Here is an 18,295-nt window from a genome sequence, read left to right on the forward strand (position 1 = left end):
AAGAAGCATCCGCACATACCAACACATTCACTTAATAGAACTTTGTGAAAGTGTGCACCGATGACCAGGTGGCCGCCTTGCAAACCTGCGTCACTGATACCTGATGACGGAAGGCCCAGGAGGCACTGAGCATCCGAGTAGAGTGTGCAGTGACAGGGAAAGAAGGAATCAGACACTTGATGGAATAGGCCTGAACCACAGTCTGTCTGATCCATCTGGAAAATGGTCGCAGAGGAAGCAGACAACGCTTTCCGAGGCCCATCCGTGAGCACAAATAGTAAGTCTGACTTCCTAAAAAAGACTCTGTAGCTGCCAGGTACAACCTAATTTCCCGGACCACATCCAAGGCATGCAAGGCAATTTCCTTCGGATGTTTCGGCCTGGGACACAGGGAAGACAACACAACACAATGTCTTCATTCAAATGAAAAATCAGAGACAACATTTGGACAGTGGAGAAAAACCACCCTGTCTCTGTGAATCACCAAGTAAGGTGAATGACAGGATAACACCGCCAATTTTGACATCCTGTGGGCAGAGGCGATAGCCACCAAAAAAAATCCACCTTCTGAGCCTGCATAAGAAAGGGAATCTCCTGAAGATTCTCAAAGGGAGGCTTCTGGAGGACCGAAAGTACAAACTTGAGGTCCCACGGCAGCAACGGAGACCGCACTGGAGGAACCAAATGTCGGACACCCTGAAGAAAGGCACGCTCTAGGAAGCTGGGGCCAAGGGTTGTTGGAAGAAGCTCGCCAAAGCCGACACCTGGCCCTTGATGGTACTCAAGGCAAATTTCTGTTCAACCTACCGTTGCAGGAAGGTCAAGACCCGAGCCACCGAGAAGCAAGGAGGAACCCCAAGAGAATCACAACACGCAATATACATCTTCCACGTAGGATGGTAGATTTTCCTAAAAGTAAATTTCCTAGCTTTTAACAGCATTGAAATCACCAACTCAGATAAACCTCTATCCATCAGCACCTGGAGTTCAACAGCAAAGCCAGCGACTGTAAGGCAGGATGGAAGATTGGTCCTGGGGACAGCAGATCGTCCCTGAGAGGAAGCTTCCAAGGAACATCGGCGACCGGCCACACCAGATCAGCGTACCAAGCCTGGCATGGGCAGTCCGGAGCCACCAAGATGACCGGATTTCCTTCTGCCTCGATCCTGCGTAGAAGTCTTGGCAGAAGCTTGAGAGGAGAGAAGGCATAAATCAGATGATACCGACCCCACGGGGCCACCAACGTGTCTGTGGCATCCGCCAGAGGATCCCGTGGCCATGCCACAAACCTCTGCACCTTTCTATTGAGCCGAGACACCAACAGATTCACTTCAGGGATGCCCCACCAGAGGCACAACTGAAGAAACACCTCTGGATGAAGGGACCACTACCCTTGGTCCAACCCGCCTCCCATGTTCACGGCGGCAGAATCAGATTCAGGATCTAATGAGACAGAAGAGGCAGGGGAAGGCAGGGGTGCTTTTTGCTAGCCCGTCGCCCGAAAACCACCTCCACCTGGGACACAAAGGACTCCAGGACAGCAGTCGGTGCATCGATGGATGGTTGGGACCCAGAGGGTCCAGCAGCCTATGAGAGGAGGTTGGGTGAGGAAATGTGCTCCAAACACTCCATGAGTCACAAGGGGTACCCCACAAAAAGTGTAAAACACTGCTAAGGGATGGGATACCCCCCCACCGCTATGGCAGCACCACCTGGTCGCCAGGCACAAGGCACTAAGTGATCCTCAGCAGAGAGGAGAGAACCCCCATCAGACTTACCAACCAGCAGAAACAGGCACCTGCATCCACCAGGATAATATGTACTGCATGAGCGGCAATCAGGAAGTGAAAAGATCCAGGAGTCAGAACCAGATCATCAGGAGGGGCTCCCACCGGCGAAACCGCCGCACACAGGGCTCCACAGTCATGGCCATTGCCATTTTCAATGGCAAACCACTCAGTCCTCCAATGGGTGGATTGGAAGCATTGTATTAGATTGGCATTGGGTTGGATTTGAGGATCTGTCACCCCCACCATTAGCCCTATCATTTGGCTTCTTCCTCTACCCCTCCCTATCACAGTGCTACTTTACAACAGTGTTAATGCTATGGATCAAGCTGTAGCCTAATAGTAAATGGGTTTTAAAATCTCTCGGTTTCAGGTTTAGCAATGCCATTTTGTGCCACGGGATTGATAAATATTCCCTCACTGTTATAAGGTATATTGCATTTGGTTGTCTGAAACATTGTATTTTGATTTCAAAATCATTGAAGCTCAACGTTCGGGCAATTAGATAAAACCCAGTACATATATTTGTGAATGGTTTTATTTGCCAGAGGATTTGTAATTCGGTTTTATTAATCTAGTGCTCTACCCTCCCCTGCCAGACAGCACAGCCAGTTCCAATATCAAGAGAGGTTCAGGCATTTTGAAAGTTTTATGTAAAATGCATTTAACCATATAACCATGGACACATCTAATTAGGTGCCTGCAGTTCAGCTCCAATTGCATTTTATGCATTTCTAGTATAATTTTTAGAAATGTATAAATTTCCATATTTCCCTGCACACCAGAAAAAACAAAGACTTAGAAGGTACTACATTTTGAGTTTTTTAAGCTGTGCAGCACAGCACACTGTTGGTTATTTCTAACATGTAGGAGTATTAAATAATATACTGTAGTTCACCAGGGTGAAGGACATCTAACACATGGAGCACTTGACTGCCACTCTTAGAAACAAAATAGAGAAGCACAACACACAATGGCTTTACTGGGACTTGTTTTACTATTCAGATGAATACTTATCGTTATCCTAACCTGCTAGCATTTTCTGCATTGGATTTGAATTGAGGGTCCATCACCCCCACCATTTGCCATATCGTTTCGCTTTTTCCTCTACCCCTTCCTACATTTTTTTTCCACTTTCTCTTTCCACTCTTTTTACATCTTCTCTCTCCTCCCAGACACCTTAGGGCAGTGATGGAAAACCTTGGCACCTCAGGTGTTTTGGAACTACATTTCCCATGATGTTCAACTACACTGCAGGGTACAGGAGCATCATGGGAAATGTAGTTCCAAAACATCTGGAGTGCCAAGGTTTGCCATCACTGCCCTAGGGTATTACTCTCCCCTTTTTCAAAAATATTGTTAAAACGTTTTTTGGCGTGCATTGATATCATGGGTATGACTGCTTGCAGACCATGTGTACAGGTTCTGAATCTTGTACTTCTGAAATTTTTGTACTAGCTGTTATTTTAAGGTGTATGTATATGGGATTTAATGAGGTCTAACAACTTTCATCTCATTGGTAGTTTTAATTTGGAAGTATACCTCTATGGTGCTAGTGACTCATTTTTATTGCAGTACACTCTTCTTCTATGGTTTTCTAAATTTGTGTTACGGATTGTTCTTCAAGGTCTATGTGTACTAGGGATAGACTGATATATTTTTTTCAGGGCCGATACCGATATTTTGGTCACAACGCATCGGTCGATATTTTTTTTTTTTCAAATATTTTATTTTATTAGAGAAGGAGAAACGGTAGGCAAGACAACCATAATATACATATGCCATAACGTATAACAAGGGACATTACAGCCAAGAAAGCAGGGCGTCATAATATCACAACCAGACAGTTAACATTCCCGTACTCCGCAGAACTAGCTCGCCCTCCCCTACAACCAGGGGAGGGACCACCTCTTGTCCCTATACCCTGCAATGACTAAGCTTAGTGTGGTATATAGGGCAACCTGTAACTAGAGATGAGAGCCCACCTGACCGTTACACCCCAATTTTAGATAGAGGTGAGACAGGAAGGACACCGAGAAGATACAGATAGGAGCAAAATAGAGAAGTGGTATAGAGAGGGACAGACACGACAATAAAAAAAAAAAAAAAAAAAAAGGGGGGGGAGGGGGGGAGGGAAGGAGAAAAGTCCCCCCGCACGGAGCAGCCCCTCGGTGGTGCCCGTTCCGGGGTTAGTCACACATCAGCGATTTCCCCTTGTCAGAAAGCACAAAGGAGTTCCAAAATCCCCAAATCTTCTCATATCGGTCCCTGCGATGCTGCTTCGTAAGGGTGAGATCCTCCATACGATTTATATCTTCCATCTTGCGCATACAGTCTTTAATCGTTGGCGCCCTAGTGGACTTCCATAACATCGGAATACAAGCTTTCGCCGCACACAGCACGTGAGGAATAATCGATTTCTTGCTTTTGGAAATCGGCATAGGAGATATCTGAAGAAGGAAGAACTCCGGAGTGTCCGGAATAACCCGGTCCGAAAGTTCCCCCAAAAGAGCCCGCACATCGGTCCAAAAGGTCCGAAGCCGGGGACAAGGCCAGAAGACGTGAAGCATCGTGCCCTCCTCCTCCCGACACCTCCAGCAGACGTCCGACGCATCTGGGAAAATTTTATGTAACGTGGAGGGTACCCGATACCAACGGGTCAGGATCTTGTAATTTAGTTCCTGCAATTTTGTGCACGTCGGCGTTTTCAGTGCCAATGTGCAAACCTTCAATCTCTGTGCCGGGGTGAGGTCCAGCCGCAGGTCCCGTTCCCATTTCCCTAGACCTGGTAGTACAAAATCCTCAGCCGGGGTGACCAGTAAGCTGTACGACTTGGACAGGGAGCCCGGTAGCCTCCCACTCCCTACAAAGTACTCTTCAAAAGGGGTGAGGTCCCGAACAAACGAGGAAGGGTCCGGCAGTGAGTGGAGAAAGTGGTGTACCCGAGCCGCACGCCAGAAGTCCAGCTGAAAAGGGCCTTCACCGGCCATCAGTTCCGACATCGATGGCCAACGAGACCCTCGGAGGAAGTGCCGGGCCTGAGAGACCCCCCGGTCCACCAGCCCCCGAAATCCCACATCTTCCACACCAGGGGTAAATCCCGGGTTCCCCAAAATAGGGTACAAGGGGGACGTCAGTGAAGAGATGGAGGGGTGCGAAAAGATTCGACGGACGACCGCAATCGTCTCTCCAATCGTGGGGTGTGCCCGAACCTCCGGGGGGGTGCCCCCGGCAATCCACGGCAACCCCTCCAACGATGTCGACGTCTGACCCTTCTCCATCAGCACCCACAGCTTGTCGGCCCCGTGTCGCTGCCAATCAAGGAGCCTGCCCAAATGGACAGCCCGGTGATATTTCGCCACATCTGGTAGGGCAAGTCCGCCATAATGCTTAGGCAACGTTAAATGAGCCCGCGCAAGCCTAGCTCTCCCATGAGCCCAAACAAACTTCAGAAACACACTGTGTGTTCGGGCGAAGAAGGCAGGCGGAATCTTCACCGGCAAGGTCTGCAAGAGGTACAGGAATTTGGGAAGGATCGACATCTTAAGCAAGTTGCACCTCCCAAACCAGGAGTGCAACCCCGAGTGCCAAGACTCCAGGATGCGGCGAACTTTCGTTAATAGGGGAGGGAAATTCAGATCATAAAGCCGGTTCAGGTCCGCTGGCATCTGGGTGCCCAGGTAAGTTAAGGCCCGCGTAGTCCAATCGGTCGATATTTTATACATTTAAAGTTTTGAAAAATAAAGATTTTTGACACAAATCTGGTACTGAACATGTTCATTTTTGTTTAATGCTTAATAGCTGGCTTGCTGGCACCCTGTGGTGGATGGCTGGCTGGCACCCGGTGGTGGATGGCACCCTGTGGCGGGTGGCCAGCTACTGGTACAGGGCCTGTGGGTGGCTGGCTGTCTGGCACCCTGTCTGTGGGTGGCTGGCTGTCGGGCACCCTGTGGTGGGTGGGTGACTGGCACAGGATCTGTGGGTGACTGGCTGGTACAGTGCCTGTGGCTGGCTCGCTGGTACAGTTCCTGTGGATGTGGGTGGGTGGCTGGCTGGCACTGGGCTGCTGTGGATGGGTGTATGTTTGTGATACACTACTGCGAGACTAGTCCCTACTCCAGACGAGGCTGTCCAAGGCAAGGGAGGTGGCCTAAGGAGGCAGAATGACGTCACAAAAATATCGGCAATATCGGCCAGTTCCGGGGCCAATACCGATATATCAGGGAAAGTGCACATCGGCCTTGCCGATAATCGGTCTATCCCTAATTGGTACCCATTCAGATCTGGTCATGTTGTGTTGTTTGGGCACATACCATTAAAGAATACAAAAACAATTTAGATGTTGTTTATTTGGTGTCCAGTGAGCAGGCTGGAGACAGGGAGGTCACAGAGGAAACTGCTGTGATGAAAAAAATAAGCAACGCAATGCGGCAGGAGTGTGGGAATCAAAAAATGTATAAACAGACATATTTTGGCAGGTGAAACAGTTCACCCACTTATAATTGCTGTTTAGACGTCCAGGTGAAGTGCTAAAGTAATCTAGGGGGCATTGCTTCTGTGCTAAACAAGGACAGTATATTTAGCTTACATTACATTCATTCTCTGCATTCAGATTCAGCAAGCAACTCTGACTCCTGGTAGCACAGCCTTTTTTTAAAGGATTCTGCGCTGCACAACCTCCCTTTCATGCACCATGTGTGGAGGCATATATGCAGCAGGATAACAGAGAGTGAACCAGAGAACTCACTGGCATGTGTTTTGTGTGTCTGTTTCACAGGCATTTAAAGATGAAACCAGCAACTTTAGCAATTTAGCCAGCTAGGGTAGGATTAGGAATAAAAAAAATTGAGTCGTCCAAAAGTAGGCTATGTGCCCTTAGGGAGTTTTACTGCAAAGATTTCATGATTTGCTGGAGTACAACTTTAAACAACAATTTTTAAACGCTACAGAATACAAATGAAACAAGAGTTGCTGCAAAAACCGACACACAAAGAGAATGGCTGAATAAATGATGTGTTTTATCTCTGGAAACACATGGTTGTCAGTGGATTTTTAACAGATTAGCTAGCGGATATACCTGGTGCATCTTCAAGCTTTTGATTCAACTCTTCCTCTCGGGGATGCGGGCACCATGCCAGGCAGTGGATCTCATCATCGTGTCCACGCAGACGATGCACCACGTCGCCTCTGCGGCTGATATCTATGAGGACGATCATGCCGTCCTTGTACCTGGGAGGGATGAGACACATTACTAATGATGATCCCGAGATAGCGGAATTTTCTGCCAGTCACGTCACGTTCAGCTGCAGCTCTGGGCAGAAAGGAAAAAAAACGGGCACTTTATAGCATTCATCATTCATGAATAGCTTTAATCCCTGGTTCAGACAGATGTGTTATCTGGATAATGTCCATTGCGAAGCAGGTAAAATAAATACAATTGTTAAAAAGTGTCTTTTAAATACAGAGGCCTTTGTTTTATAAGGTGCATAGTCATGTGAAAAATGCAGTATTCTATTGTAACAATTTGCCAGTCACCTTTAAAGGATAGAAAGGTGAAATAACAAAATAATGGCAATTCTTGTTCAATCAGTAGCACAGTGGCCAAGTGGTTAGCACTTCCACCTAGCAGTACTATGGTCATTGGTTCGAATCCCAACCACCGCACTACCTGACTGAAATGTGCATGTTCTTAACATAGAAACATAGAAACATAGAATGTGTCGGCAGATAAGAACCATTTGGCCCATCTAGTCTGCCCAATATATCTGAATCTGAATCCTATGAATAGTCCCTGGCCCTATCTTATATGAAGGATAGCCTTATGCCTATCCCATGCATGCTTAAACTCCTTCACTGTATTTGCAGCTACCACTTCTGCAGGAAGGTTATTCCATACATCCACTACTCTCTCAGTAAAGTAATACTTCCTCATATTACTTTTAAACCTTTGCCCCTCTAATTTAAAACTGTGTCCTCTTGTGGTAGTTTTTCTTCTTTTAAATATGCTCTCCTCCTTTACCGAGTTGATTCCCTTTATGTATTTAAAAGTTTCTATCATATCCCCTCTGTCTCTTCTTTCTTCCAAGCTATACATGTTAAGGTCCTTTAACCTTTCCTGGTAAGTTTTTTCCTGCAATCCATGTACTAGTTTAGTAGCTCTTCTCTGAACTCTCTCTAGAGTATCTATATCCTTCTGGAGATATGGCCTCCAGTACTGCGCACAATACTCCAAGTGAGGTCTCACCAGTGTTCTGTACAGCGGCATAAGCACTTCTCTCTTTCTACTGCTTATACCTCTCCCTATACATCCAAGCATTCTGCTGGCATTTCGTGCTGCTCTATTACATTGTCTTCCCACCTTTAAGTCTTCTGAAATAATTACTCCTAAATCCCTTTCCTCAGATACTGAGGTCAGGACTGTGTCAAATATTCTATATTCTGCCCTTGGGTTTTTACGTCCCAGGTGCATTATCTTGCACTTATCCACATTAAATTTCAGTTGCCAGAGTTCTGACCATTCTTCTAGTTTTCCTAAATCCTTTTCCATTTGGCGTTTCCCTCCAGGAACATCAACCCTGTTACATATCTTTGTGTCATCAGCAAAAAGACAAACCTTACCATCGAGGCCTTTTGCAATATCACTTATGAAGATATTAAACAAAATTGGTCCCAGTACAGATCCCTGAGGTACCCCACTGGTAACATGACCTTGTTCTGAATGTTCTCCATTGACTACAACCCTCTGTTGTCTGTCACTCAGCCACTGCCTAATCCACTCAACAATATGGGAGTCCATGCTCAATGACTGCAGTTTATTGATAAGTCTTCTATGTGGGACAGTGTCAAAAGCCTTACTAAAATCTAGATATGCAATGTCTACTGCACCTCCACCGTCTATTATTTTAGTCACCCAGTCAAAAAAATCTATAAGATTTGTTTGACATGATCTCCCTGAAGTAAACCCATGTTGTTTTTCATCTTGCAATCCATGGGATTTAAGATGTTCCACAATCCTATCCTTTAATAGGGTTTCCATTAATTTGCCTACTATTGATGTCAGACTCACAGGTCTATAGTTGCTCGATTCCTCCCTACTACCTTTCTTGTGAATGGGCACGACATTTGCCAATTTCCAATCTTCCGGGACGACTCCTGTTACTAATGATTGGTTAAATAAATCTGTTAATGGTTTTGCCAGCTCACCACTAAGCTCTTTTAATAATTTTGGGTGTATCTCATCAGGACCCTGTGACTTATTTGTCTTCACTTTAGACAGCAATCTTAGAACGTCTTCCTCTGTAAAGACACATGCATCAAATGATTCATTAGTCATCCTTTGAAGTGGAGGTCCTTCTTTTTCTTCTGTAAAAACTGAACAGAAGTATTCATTAAGGCAGTCGGCTAGCCCTTTATTCTCTTCTACATACCTTCCGTCCTTTGTTTTTAATTTAGTTATTCCTTGTTTTAATTTCCTTTTTTCATTTATATATCTGAAGAATGTCTTATCCCCCTTTTTCATAGACTGAGCTAGTTTTTCTTCTGCCTGCGCTTTAGAAGTTCTTATAACTTGCTTGGCCTCTTTCTGCCTAATCTTGTAGATTTCCTTATCTTCATTGCTCTGGGTTTTTTTATAATTACAAAATGCTAGCTTTTTATTTTTAATGATTTGGGCCACTTCTGCTGAGTACCACAGTGGTCTCTTCCTTTTTTTGCTTTTACTGACAAGTCTAATGCAATTTTCTGTTGCCTTCAATAATGCACCTTTTAAGTAGTCCCATTTCTCCTGGACTCCATGTAATCCGTTCCAGTCTGATAAGGACTCATTTATGACTAATTTCATTTTTGAAAAGTCTGTTTTTCTAAAATCTAAAACTTTTGTTTTTGTGTGGTGTGACTCTTTCACAGTTCTTATATTAAACCACACTGACTGGTGATCACTGGATCCCAAGGTTTCGCCTACATGTACCCACGTGGTATTCTGGTTTCCTCCCACACTTCAAAGACATGCTGGTAGCTTAATTGGCTCTAGTATGGGTATGTATGAAAGGGAGTTAGAAACTTTAGATTGTAAGCTCCTTAAGGGGAGGACCAGTAATAAATAAACCACTCTTGGGCAAAAAAAAAGTAAAAAAACTTTAATGTAAATATACTCCTCAATCATATACTGTCAATGTTGCATGCACTAAATGCCTTTAAACCCCCCAGATATTTCCTTAAACAAGTAGCGATAATGGCCTTTGCAGGAACCCAGCAAGATCTCCCATTATAGACTGCCTGCAGAAATCTACAGGGGGAGGCAGATAAAAGACCAGCCACCCTATACAAACAAGGAAGGAGAGAGCAGAAGCAACCATTCTGTATTCAAGGAAACCTCAGCACAGAGGTCAAGTGTACGAGTTGTTTCATGCGCATGCTAAATTGATCTGGAAGATACACAAAAAGAGGCATACAAAGGAGGGCATGAAAAACAAATACATTGTCAGAAGTACTAACCCTTCTCCACTCAATGAAAATATGTTTAGGTTTGTGTCTTCATCTGAGAGATTTCCCTTCATTTCTTGCTATGAGAAAAATTAGGGGAAATCTTCCCAATAGGGACACAGCCAGCAATAAAAACTAGATAAAGGATCTAACCTTTCCCTGCTCAATCCAAAATGTAATAAGATAGTTTTAGCTGGAGTTGGGCTTTCAAATGATCCAAAGATATTAGCTGGTGAAACTACATACAAACCTTGACTTTTCTTGTTAACCCCCTTCCCAGCCAGCTATGGGTGGGGGTTCAGAGAGAGCACTCTGACACAGTGTATTTTCAGTGCTGCATATGTGCAGCATGAGAGCATTAAAGCTCACCTTTTTGCCACCACACATATCAGTTACACTGGCAAAACTGGTAAAGTTTGGCTTGTCACCTTTTGAACTCTATATTAACATGGAGTAAGGGGTGAAGCTTGCATTTATTGCCAAAACGTTGAGGTTTGCAGATAACTTTAGTTGGAATTGCCCAGACTGCTACCAAGTTTACTTTTGCCACACATTGAGCACTGAATGTAGAAAAATGTCAGCAAGTGGTTATAACAGGCTCATGATTTCATCACTTCCAGTGTCATTTCTTGGCTGTTACAGCCAAGGAAGCAGCTAATCATGCACAAACCATTTCAAACCTTTCACCATTTGAACAGTTTTTTTGCACTTGATTAAAAAAAAAAAAAAATTTTAGGTCTTAGGATTTGTTAAACACCCCTCCCCCAACATTATATATTTTTATAAAAAGCAGAGGCCCTGATGAATAAAATAGTGGTAGTTCCAATTTTTATGTCACATGATATTGGGAAACAGTTTATCAGGAGCAACAAAATGAGGTTGCTTCAAGTAAACAGATATCCAGTATGTTGAGTTTTAAATTTGCGCAACGACAAACTTCAACACCCTAGATTTTCATAGGCCATGCTTTAAAGTGTGAGTAAAGTCTCTTTTTTTTTTTTTAAACTGGTCCCCCTGTAGTTTGTCATTGCACATTATGACTTGCGTATAAAGTGAAACCCTGCTTAAATATAGTAGAAAACACCTGTAAGTAATTCCGGAAGTGGTGAGCAATCGGTGCACTGGCTTGTAGTGTGCTTCTAACACTCGAGCAAACATGTGGATGAAAGAAAGTTGGCAGCTTGATCTTCTGCAATGAATACATTGGCTGTGATTAAGGCTTCACCCTGAAATGCATAAGCCCTGTATTTTTTACCACACCTGGATTAAGAAATGTATTCATTGCAGAAGATCGAGTTGCCGACTTTCATTCATTAACATGTAAAGCAGATCCCTTCAGCGGCTGGCTGTCACAGCATTCATCCTCATCCAGTCTTCCTTCCAGGTTTGCACGCTTTGACCATTTGAATGGGTGGGGCGTGATGGCGCTACTCTAGTGCATGCGCATAGGAGTCACAATCATGGCACAGCGCTGTGAGTAGACGGCACACTCCAGTGTGCCGCCCATTGGGTGCATAGTGTGCATGCACCAGTGACGTCACCAGACGCTACAAATGTGAATATCTTCTAAACTGTGCATGTTTAGGAGATAATTATTGTACCTTTACCTTTAGCTGTGGGTAGAACTAAAAAAAGCAGACTTTTCTACTGCTTTAAAAGCAACTACAGGTCAACAGTTTAGAATTAACTCTAAATAATGGCTCTAGAATTATTGCGGTCACTTTAGCATGCACAAGGATATGCAACGTGTATCACATGCAACATTTTCATACGTAGACTACTCCAAAGGGTGCGTTTATGTTCATGTGCACGTGCCAAAAAGGGCCAGGGAAAGTGACACCTTGTAACAGAATTTTAACATTTTTTGGGGGTGCACATAAGCTAGGGGAGCTCAGCAAACAGATGTTCCCTGGTCTCCCTCCCCTCCAACCAACGACGCCCACCATATGGGTCCAGGGACAGCGGAGGCCAGGAAGCATGGCTGGCTGGTTTGGAGGCATTGAGAACAATCTGATGGCTTAAAGTTGTTGGTCACTTTCATTAGAAAGTCAACAGTTGGTATGTGGAGTGTACATACACACTCCTGGCAGCTGCTGCTGCCACTGCCATAAGCGATATGGCTGTGCCAGTAAAACAAAGTGTTAAAGCAAGACCTATGACACATTTTAGGTACTGCGGTTTGTCACCATTTTACATACGCACAGTTCTGACATGCTTGGTAACTTTACTCTACAGAACATATTTTATCAAGAAATTTGGTATTATACTGTGTTTTGCACTAGAATTCATTTTAGTGGATTTGTTCCTGAAAATCTGTGCTTGATAAAATCGCTTAAGTATTGTGTGACATAAATTCCAATACCCACCACTGTATTCTCCAGGGCCACGGCTTTTTAAAAAATAAAATGTAATTTCCAGCAAAAATATGGATTCTAATCTGTGTTTGGAAAAATTGTCCTGAACAGCAAGTAGTTAAAGAATGAAAATTACATTTTCGGATATGGTCAAAAAGTGAATTTAAAAAATTTTAAAAAGAAAGAAAAAAAAAAAAAAAAAAAGGTATTTTCACTATAAAATGGAGTATTGCAATTAGCAAACAACATACCCCACAGCCACCAGATCCTCCTGGTGCGGAGAGCAGGAGAGGCAGAAAATGGTCCTCGGTTCAGGAAAGAACTGCTGCCCGTCATTGCGATTACTCCAAAAACAAACCACTATTCCCTTCTCATCCCCAGTCACCAACAAGTCCTTGACCAGAGGAGACCAGTGCACGGCAGAGATTGTACTCTAGAAGAAAAGAAAAAAAAACAAAAAACACCATCACAAAATACACGTCACATTGTCCGCTTAATTCTAACCAGCAAAAATCGTGACGCTTCCAGAAAATGCTGAATCTCTGTGAATGAGGGCTGTACTTTCCAAAAGGAATAGCTTGTTTATTTCATCATTTGGTATTCTTTAACTGATTTCCATCAGATAATTCTCTATAAATTCAGATTACATGTAGAAAGCAAAGGTGCCTCCCCAGACAGAACTAAAATTTCATGAAGAGGCTCAAACAATAATAATGAACCACATGACAAGCAATGTGTTTCAGTTAATGTGACAATATTCCTTGTAGATGCGGAAAGCTTTCATTCACAAGATTAAAGGCAGCCCTGAAGTTCAGAATAATGCTGAATTACCCATTGGATTTTTGAAACATTGCACTCCGATTGATAGGAAGATCTCTAAATCCAAGTTCCCAGCAGTGCCCACCTTCTGCATTATAAGGCGGTCACAGCTTGATTTTCCAATTATCTCAGAGCAGTGGGATAAAACAAGAGTCTGATTCTCTGGAATGGGAACTGGCTTAAAGCGTTACTAAACCCACAACCATAAAATCAGTTTGTATATGCAGTAAAGCATGCTTGTTATACTCACTGTGGAACCGAAGGGGTAATTCTCCACATTGTGTAAAAAAGGCTGTTTAATCCTGTCTTCTCTGATCCTTCCTTTCTTCCACAGTCCCCAATCCATCTGCAGATAGCACAGAGCCCTAGGAGGCACTCTGCACATGCTCAGTGTATTGATAGTGAGTTTTTTTTTTTGGGAGGGTGCAGGTTATCAGTACAGGGCCAATCAGCACTGTCCAGACAAAGTTAGGGGTCATGCAGCCTCATAGGACAGTCAGAGGAGACTGAAAATTCCTACAAGCTTTAGCCAGTGCTTGACCAGACACTGAAGTCACAAGACTGCTATATACTGCTGATGAGAAAAGGTATTTAGCAATTTATATAAAAATAATTACATTTGCATGTTCTGTGTACTGTTGGAAACCAGATATAGTGGGTCCCGGGTTTAGTAATAATTTAGGGGTTGGCAAACTCCCACCACAGCCACCGCAGGCTGCAAAGCTGCTTGTGCCAGAGAGGAAGACACATTAAAGAGGACCTCCAACCTCTTATCTGTGGTCTCTTTAAACACTGGAACCTCATTCAGCGGAACTGCCAGAGTCTTATTCAAATAGGAAAATGGCAACAGTCAGAGAACTCAATTTGTTGTAGAATTCCTTCTCCATGGGGTAATGGTAAGCATAATTCTTCAGTGGTGAAATCATCTGCTCTGTATGAGCCGAATTGGAATAAATTGGGAATTTTTTTGGCTGCTGCCAACATACAAATCCAATAAATAAGGGTTCTGGCAGCGGTAACTTCAGGTAAGTGCACACAACATTCGCCCAGAAGCCTATTATGGTCTTCTGTTTCTGAGACAGCACTGGGCCCTGAGATTCCTCCCGAGAGGACTCTGCAGAAGATTCCTGATTTTCAGTAAATTACTCCTCTTTCTCATCGCATTTTCTTCTTGTGCTTCATTCTCCCTCAAAAGGGGAGGAGGGGAAGAGAGTGCCATTCCAAGGCAGCGAGAATCCGAGACCTGATCACACAGCCCAGATATGGCTGCAGAAAATTCCTCCCTTGAAACAAAGAAAGAGGAGGATTGTGCCCATGAGACAGTGGAAATACTAGATAAGAGCAGGGGTTCGCAGCTAATATGACCATTATGGAAGCCATTGCAGGATATACTATGCAGGCGGGTCCTTTCGATTTGAGAGCCCACCCCATCATTCTCCTCCCAACCCCTCTACTTCTCCTTGCATGAGGATATCACATGCTGCAGGTATGTAGGACAGTCAATTCTATCAGGAGAGGGCAACCAGAGAGGAGTGTAGGCACAAGCCGAACACTGAACAATCCACAATCCATTGGACACTCAACAATCCATGTGGCAGGTCCAACTGCCACAATATTTACCAAAACATTGGGAGTGCCCTGCAGTACCATGGAGATCACTACCCAGATGATCCAGTGATGAGCAGTAGGGTTACAGGCCATACATGCTCTTGTATGCAGGGTCTTGGAACAATCCTTCTTGGCCTGCTGGCCGTAATGACCAATACAGATAAAGACCACCACTGCCCCCCTTCAGGGGTGTTCGGTATAGGCCAGGATTTATGGAATTAAAGCCCACAAAAATATCTTCAGGGAGACACATCCATTGTATAAGGATAGTAGCAAAAAACTGAGGCTTAGCTGAGCTGGAAGGGGTCTGGGCCAGGATTCCTGCCTTTATTTGACCAGTGTCCATTCACAGCATAACCCAAGTAGTCATGAATATGAACTCCTCTATGTACTGTGATGTATGATAAGGATCAATTCTTATTTTTGACCATGTAAACACTTATAGAAGTGTATTTTTGCAGAGCGGAAAAAAGTGCCAATCAAAAACACACGGTTCAGTAATAATTCACAATAAAAACAACTATTTGTTAGAGGTTGCAAAAAAAAAAAAAAAAATCAAAAATTTTTTTTTTCTTCACAAAAAAGCTCTGAAGTAATCTTTATAGATGAGACAATGCTTCTACCCACAATTAACAAAACAAGAATTTCAAACAGCATATAAACTTAATTATATATGATAATTACAGTATCCCACAAAAGTGAGTACACCCCTCACATTTTTGTAAATATTTTATTATATCTTTTCATGTGACAACACTGAAGAAATGACACTTTGCTACAATGTAAAGTAAGGAGTGTACAGCTTGTATAACAGTGTCTCAAAATAACAACACACAGCCATTACTGTCTATACCGCTGGCAACAAAAGTGAGCACACTCATAAAGCCCCGTACACACTAGTAGAAATTCGGCCGGGAAATTTCATCCGACGACCGATCTGCCGATTTTCGGTTTGTTAGTATGGTGCTTCCGACAACCGACTCCGACTTTTTGGCCGAAAAAAATCCTGGTGTGCAGGCTATATAATTTTTGGCGACCGTCAAAACACATCCAATTTTCGTCTCATTAGTACAGATTTTGATGGGGAAAAATCTTATGAGCAAGACTAGGCATGCTCAGAGATGAAAAAACACAAAGAAAGCAATTCAACACATGACATCACTTCTGAAGTAGAATTCTGTCGTGCGGGAAAATTCGTGTGCAGTCTAATTCCAAGCACATTCCAACCAACAGACACCACTCTGGACAAAAAACGGACGACCGGTTGGCGGAAATTAGTTGCGTGTGTACGAGGCTTAAGTGAAAATGTCTAAAGTGTCAATATTTTGTGTGGCCACCAATTTTTTCCAGCACTGCCTTAACCCTTTTGGGCATAGAGTTCACCAGAGCTTCACAGGTTGCCACTGGAGTCCTCTTCCACTCCTCCATGAAGACATCATGGAGATGGTGGATGTTAGAGACCTTGTGCTCCCTTCCGTTTGAGGATGCCCCACAGATGCTGCTCAATAGGGTTTAGGTTTGCAGACATGCTCGGCCAGTCCCATCACCTTTACCCTAAGCTTCTTTGACAAGGCAGTGGTCGTCATGTTGGAATACTGCCCTGTGGCCCAGTCTGTGAAGGGGGGGGCAATAATTCTCTGCTTCAGTATGTCACAGTACATGTTGGCATTCATGGTTCCCTCGATGAACTGTAGCTCCCCATTGCAGGCAGACCATGACACTCCCACCACAATGCTTGACTGTAGGCAAGACGCACTTGTCTTTATACTACTTACCTGGTTGCCGCCACACACGCTTGACACCATCTGCACCAAATAAGTTTATCTTGGTCTCATCAGACCACAGGACATGGTTCCAGTAATCCATGTGCTTAGTCTGCTTGTCTTCAGCAAACTGTTTGCGGGCTTTCTTGTGCATCATCTTTAGAAGAGGCTTCCTTCTGGGACGACAGCCGGGCAGGCCAATTTGATGCAGTTTATGGTCTGAGCACTGACCCCCCCCCCCCCCCCACTTCAAACTCTGCAGCAATGCTGGTAGCACTCAAATGTCTATTTCCCAAAGACAAACCCTGGATATGACGCAGAGCACGTGCACTCAACTTCTTTGGTCGACCATGGCGAGGCTCGTTCTGAGTGGAACCTGTCCTGTTAAGTCGCTGTTTGGTTCTGGCCACTGTGCTGCAGCTCAGTTTTAGGGCCTTGGCAATCTTTTTATAGCCTGGGCTATCTTTATGTAGAGCAACAACTCTTTTTTTTTTAGATCCTCAGAGAATTCTTTGCTATGAGGTGCCATGTTGAACTTTCAGTGACCAGTATGAGAGAGAGTGAGAGCAATAACACAAAATTTAACACAACTGCTCCCCATTCACACCTAAAACCTCCTAACACTAATGAGTCACATGACACTGGGAAGGGAAAAAAAGCTAATTGGGCCCAATTTGGACATTTTCACTTAGGGGTGTACTCACTTTTGTTGCCAGCGGTTTAGACATTAATGGCTGTGTGTTGAGTTATTTTGAGGGGACAGCAAATTTACACTGTTATACAAGCTGTACACTCACTACTTTACATTGTAGCAAAGTGTAATTTTTTCAGCGTTGTCACATGAAAAGATATAATAAAATATTTACAAAAATGTGAGGGGTGTACTCACTTTTGTGAGATACTGTATATAAACATAACCTGACAATTATTATACTGACTGAAATTCTCCTTCAATATCATGCAGTCATAGAAATGCATTCATGGAGAACCTACCCGGTGGAGCTTGTGCTCGGTCACAATGCTCTTTGTGTGAGTGTCCCACACCTTCACAGTCCCATCATCAGAGCTGCTGGCACAGATATGGACCTGACCAGAGAAGTGGGAGAAGGCAAATCCAGAAACCCTCTCCGTATGTCCAACCAGCTCCCCTGAGACAAAAAGAAAGAAACAGATTCCTTATCAAGAGGAACACAACTACAATAACCACGTGTGTAAAATAGGAAAAAAAAAAATAAGGAAAATAAACACCTTTTTCTACACTAAAGAAATATGTACAACTATGCAACAATGTTTGTTAAAATCTTTGCAATGTAGCCAGTCCACCAACAAAAAGAGAGGTTAAATGCAATAGCCTTCCTTTCGTCTGTAAGAGAAATATTTCTTTTTATTGGGATCCTTTTCCCACTTAGCCAGAGAAGAGGTTTTGGTAAATGTTGATTTTGATTGTAAAAGGTTATAGAAAAGAGCAATTCCTTTTTTTCTA

At 43.7% G+C, this 18,295-nt stretch overlaps 1 protein-coding gene across 2 annotated transcripts in view; it reads right to left on the minus strand.

Annotated features, from left to right (window-relative positions):
* The window catches only part of GEMIN5 (gem nuclear organelle associated protein 5), a 197,877-nt gene that overhangs the window by 153,841 nt on the left and 25,741 nt on the right, over positions 1–18,295 (minus strand). For both annotated transcript variants that reach the window (XM_082256099.1, XM_082256098.1), the window contains exons 3-5: positions 17,806–17,960; positions 12,874–13,055; positions 6,865–7,016 (exon numbers count right to left, since the gene is read on the minus strand). In XM_082256099.1, the coding sequence (XP_082112225.1) occupies positions 6,865–7,016; positions 12,874–13,055; positions 17,806–17,960 (489 nt within the window). The remainder of the gene's footprint in view (positions 1–6,864; positions 7,017–12,873; positions 13,056–17,805; positions 17,961–18,295) is intronic.

This window comes from Pelophylax lessonae (assembly GCF_965119305.1).
Source record: "Pelophylax lessonae genome assembly, chromosome: 4".
Taxonomy (NCBI): Eukaryota; Metazoa; Chordata; class Amphibia; order Anura; family Ranidae; genus Pelophylax; species Pelophylax lessonae.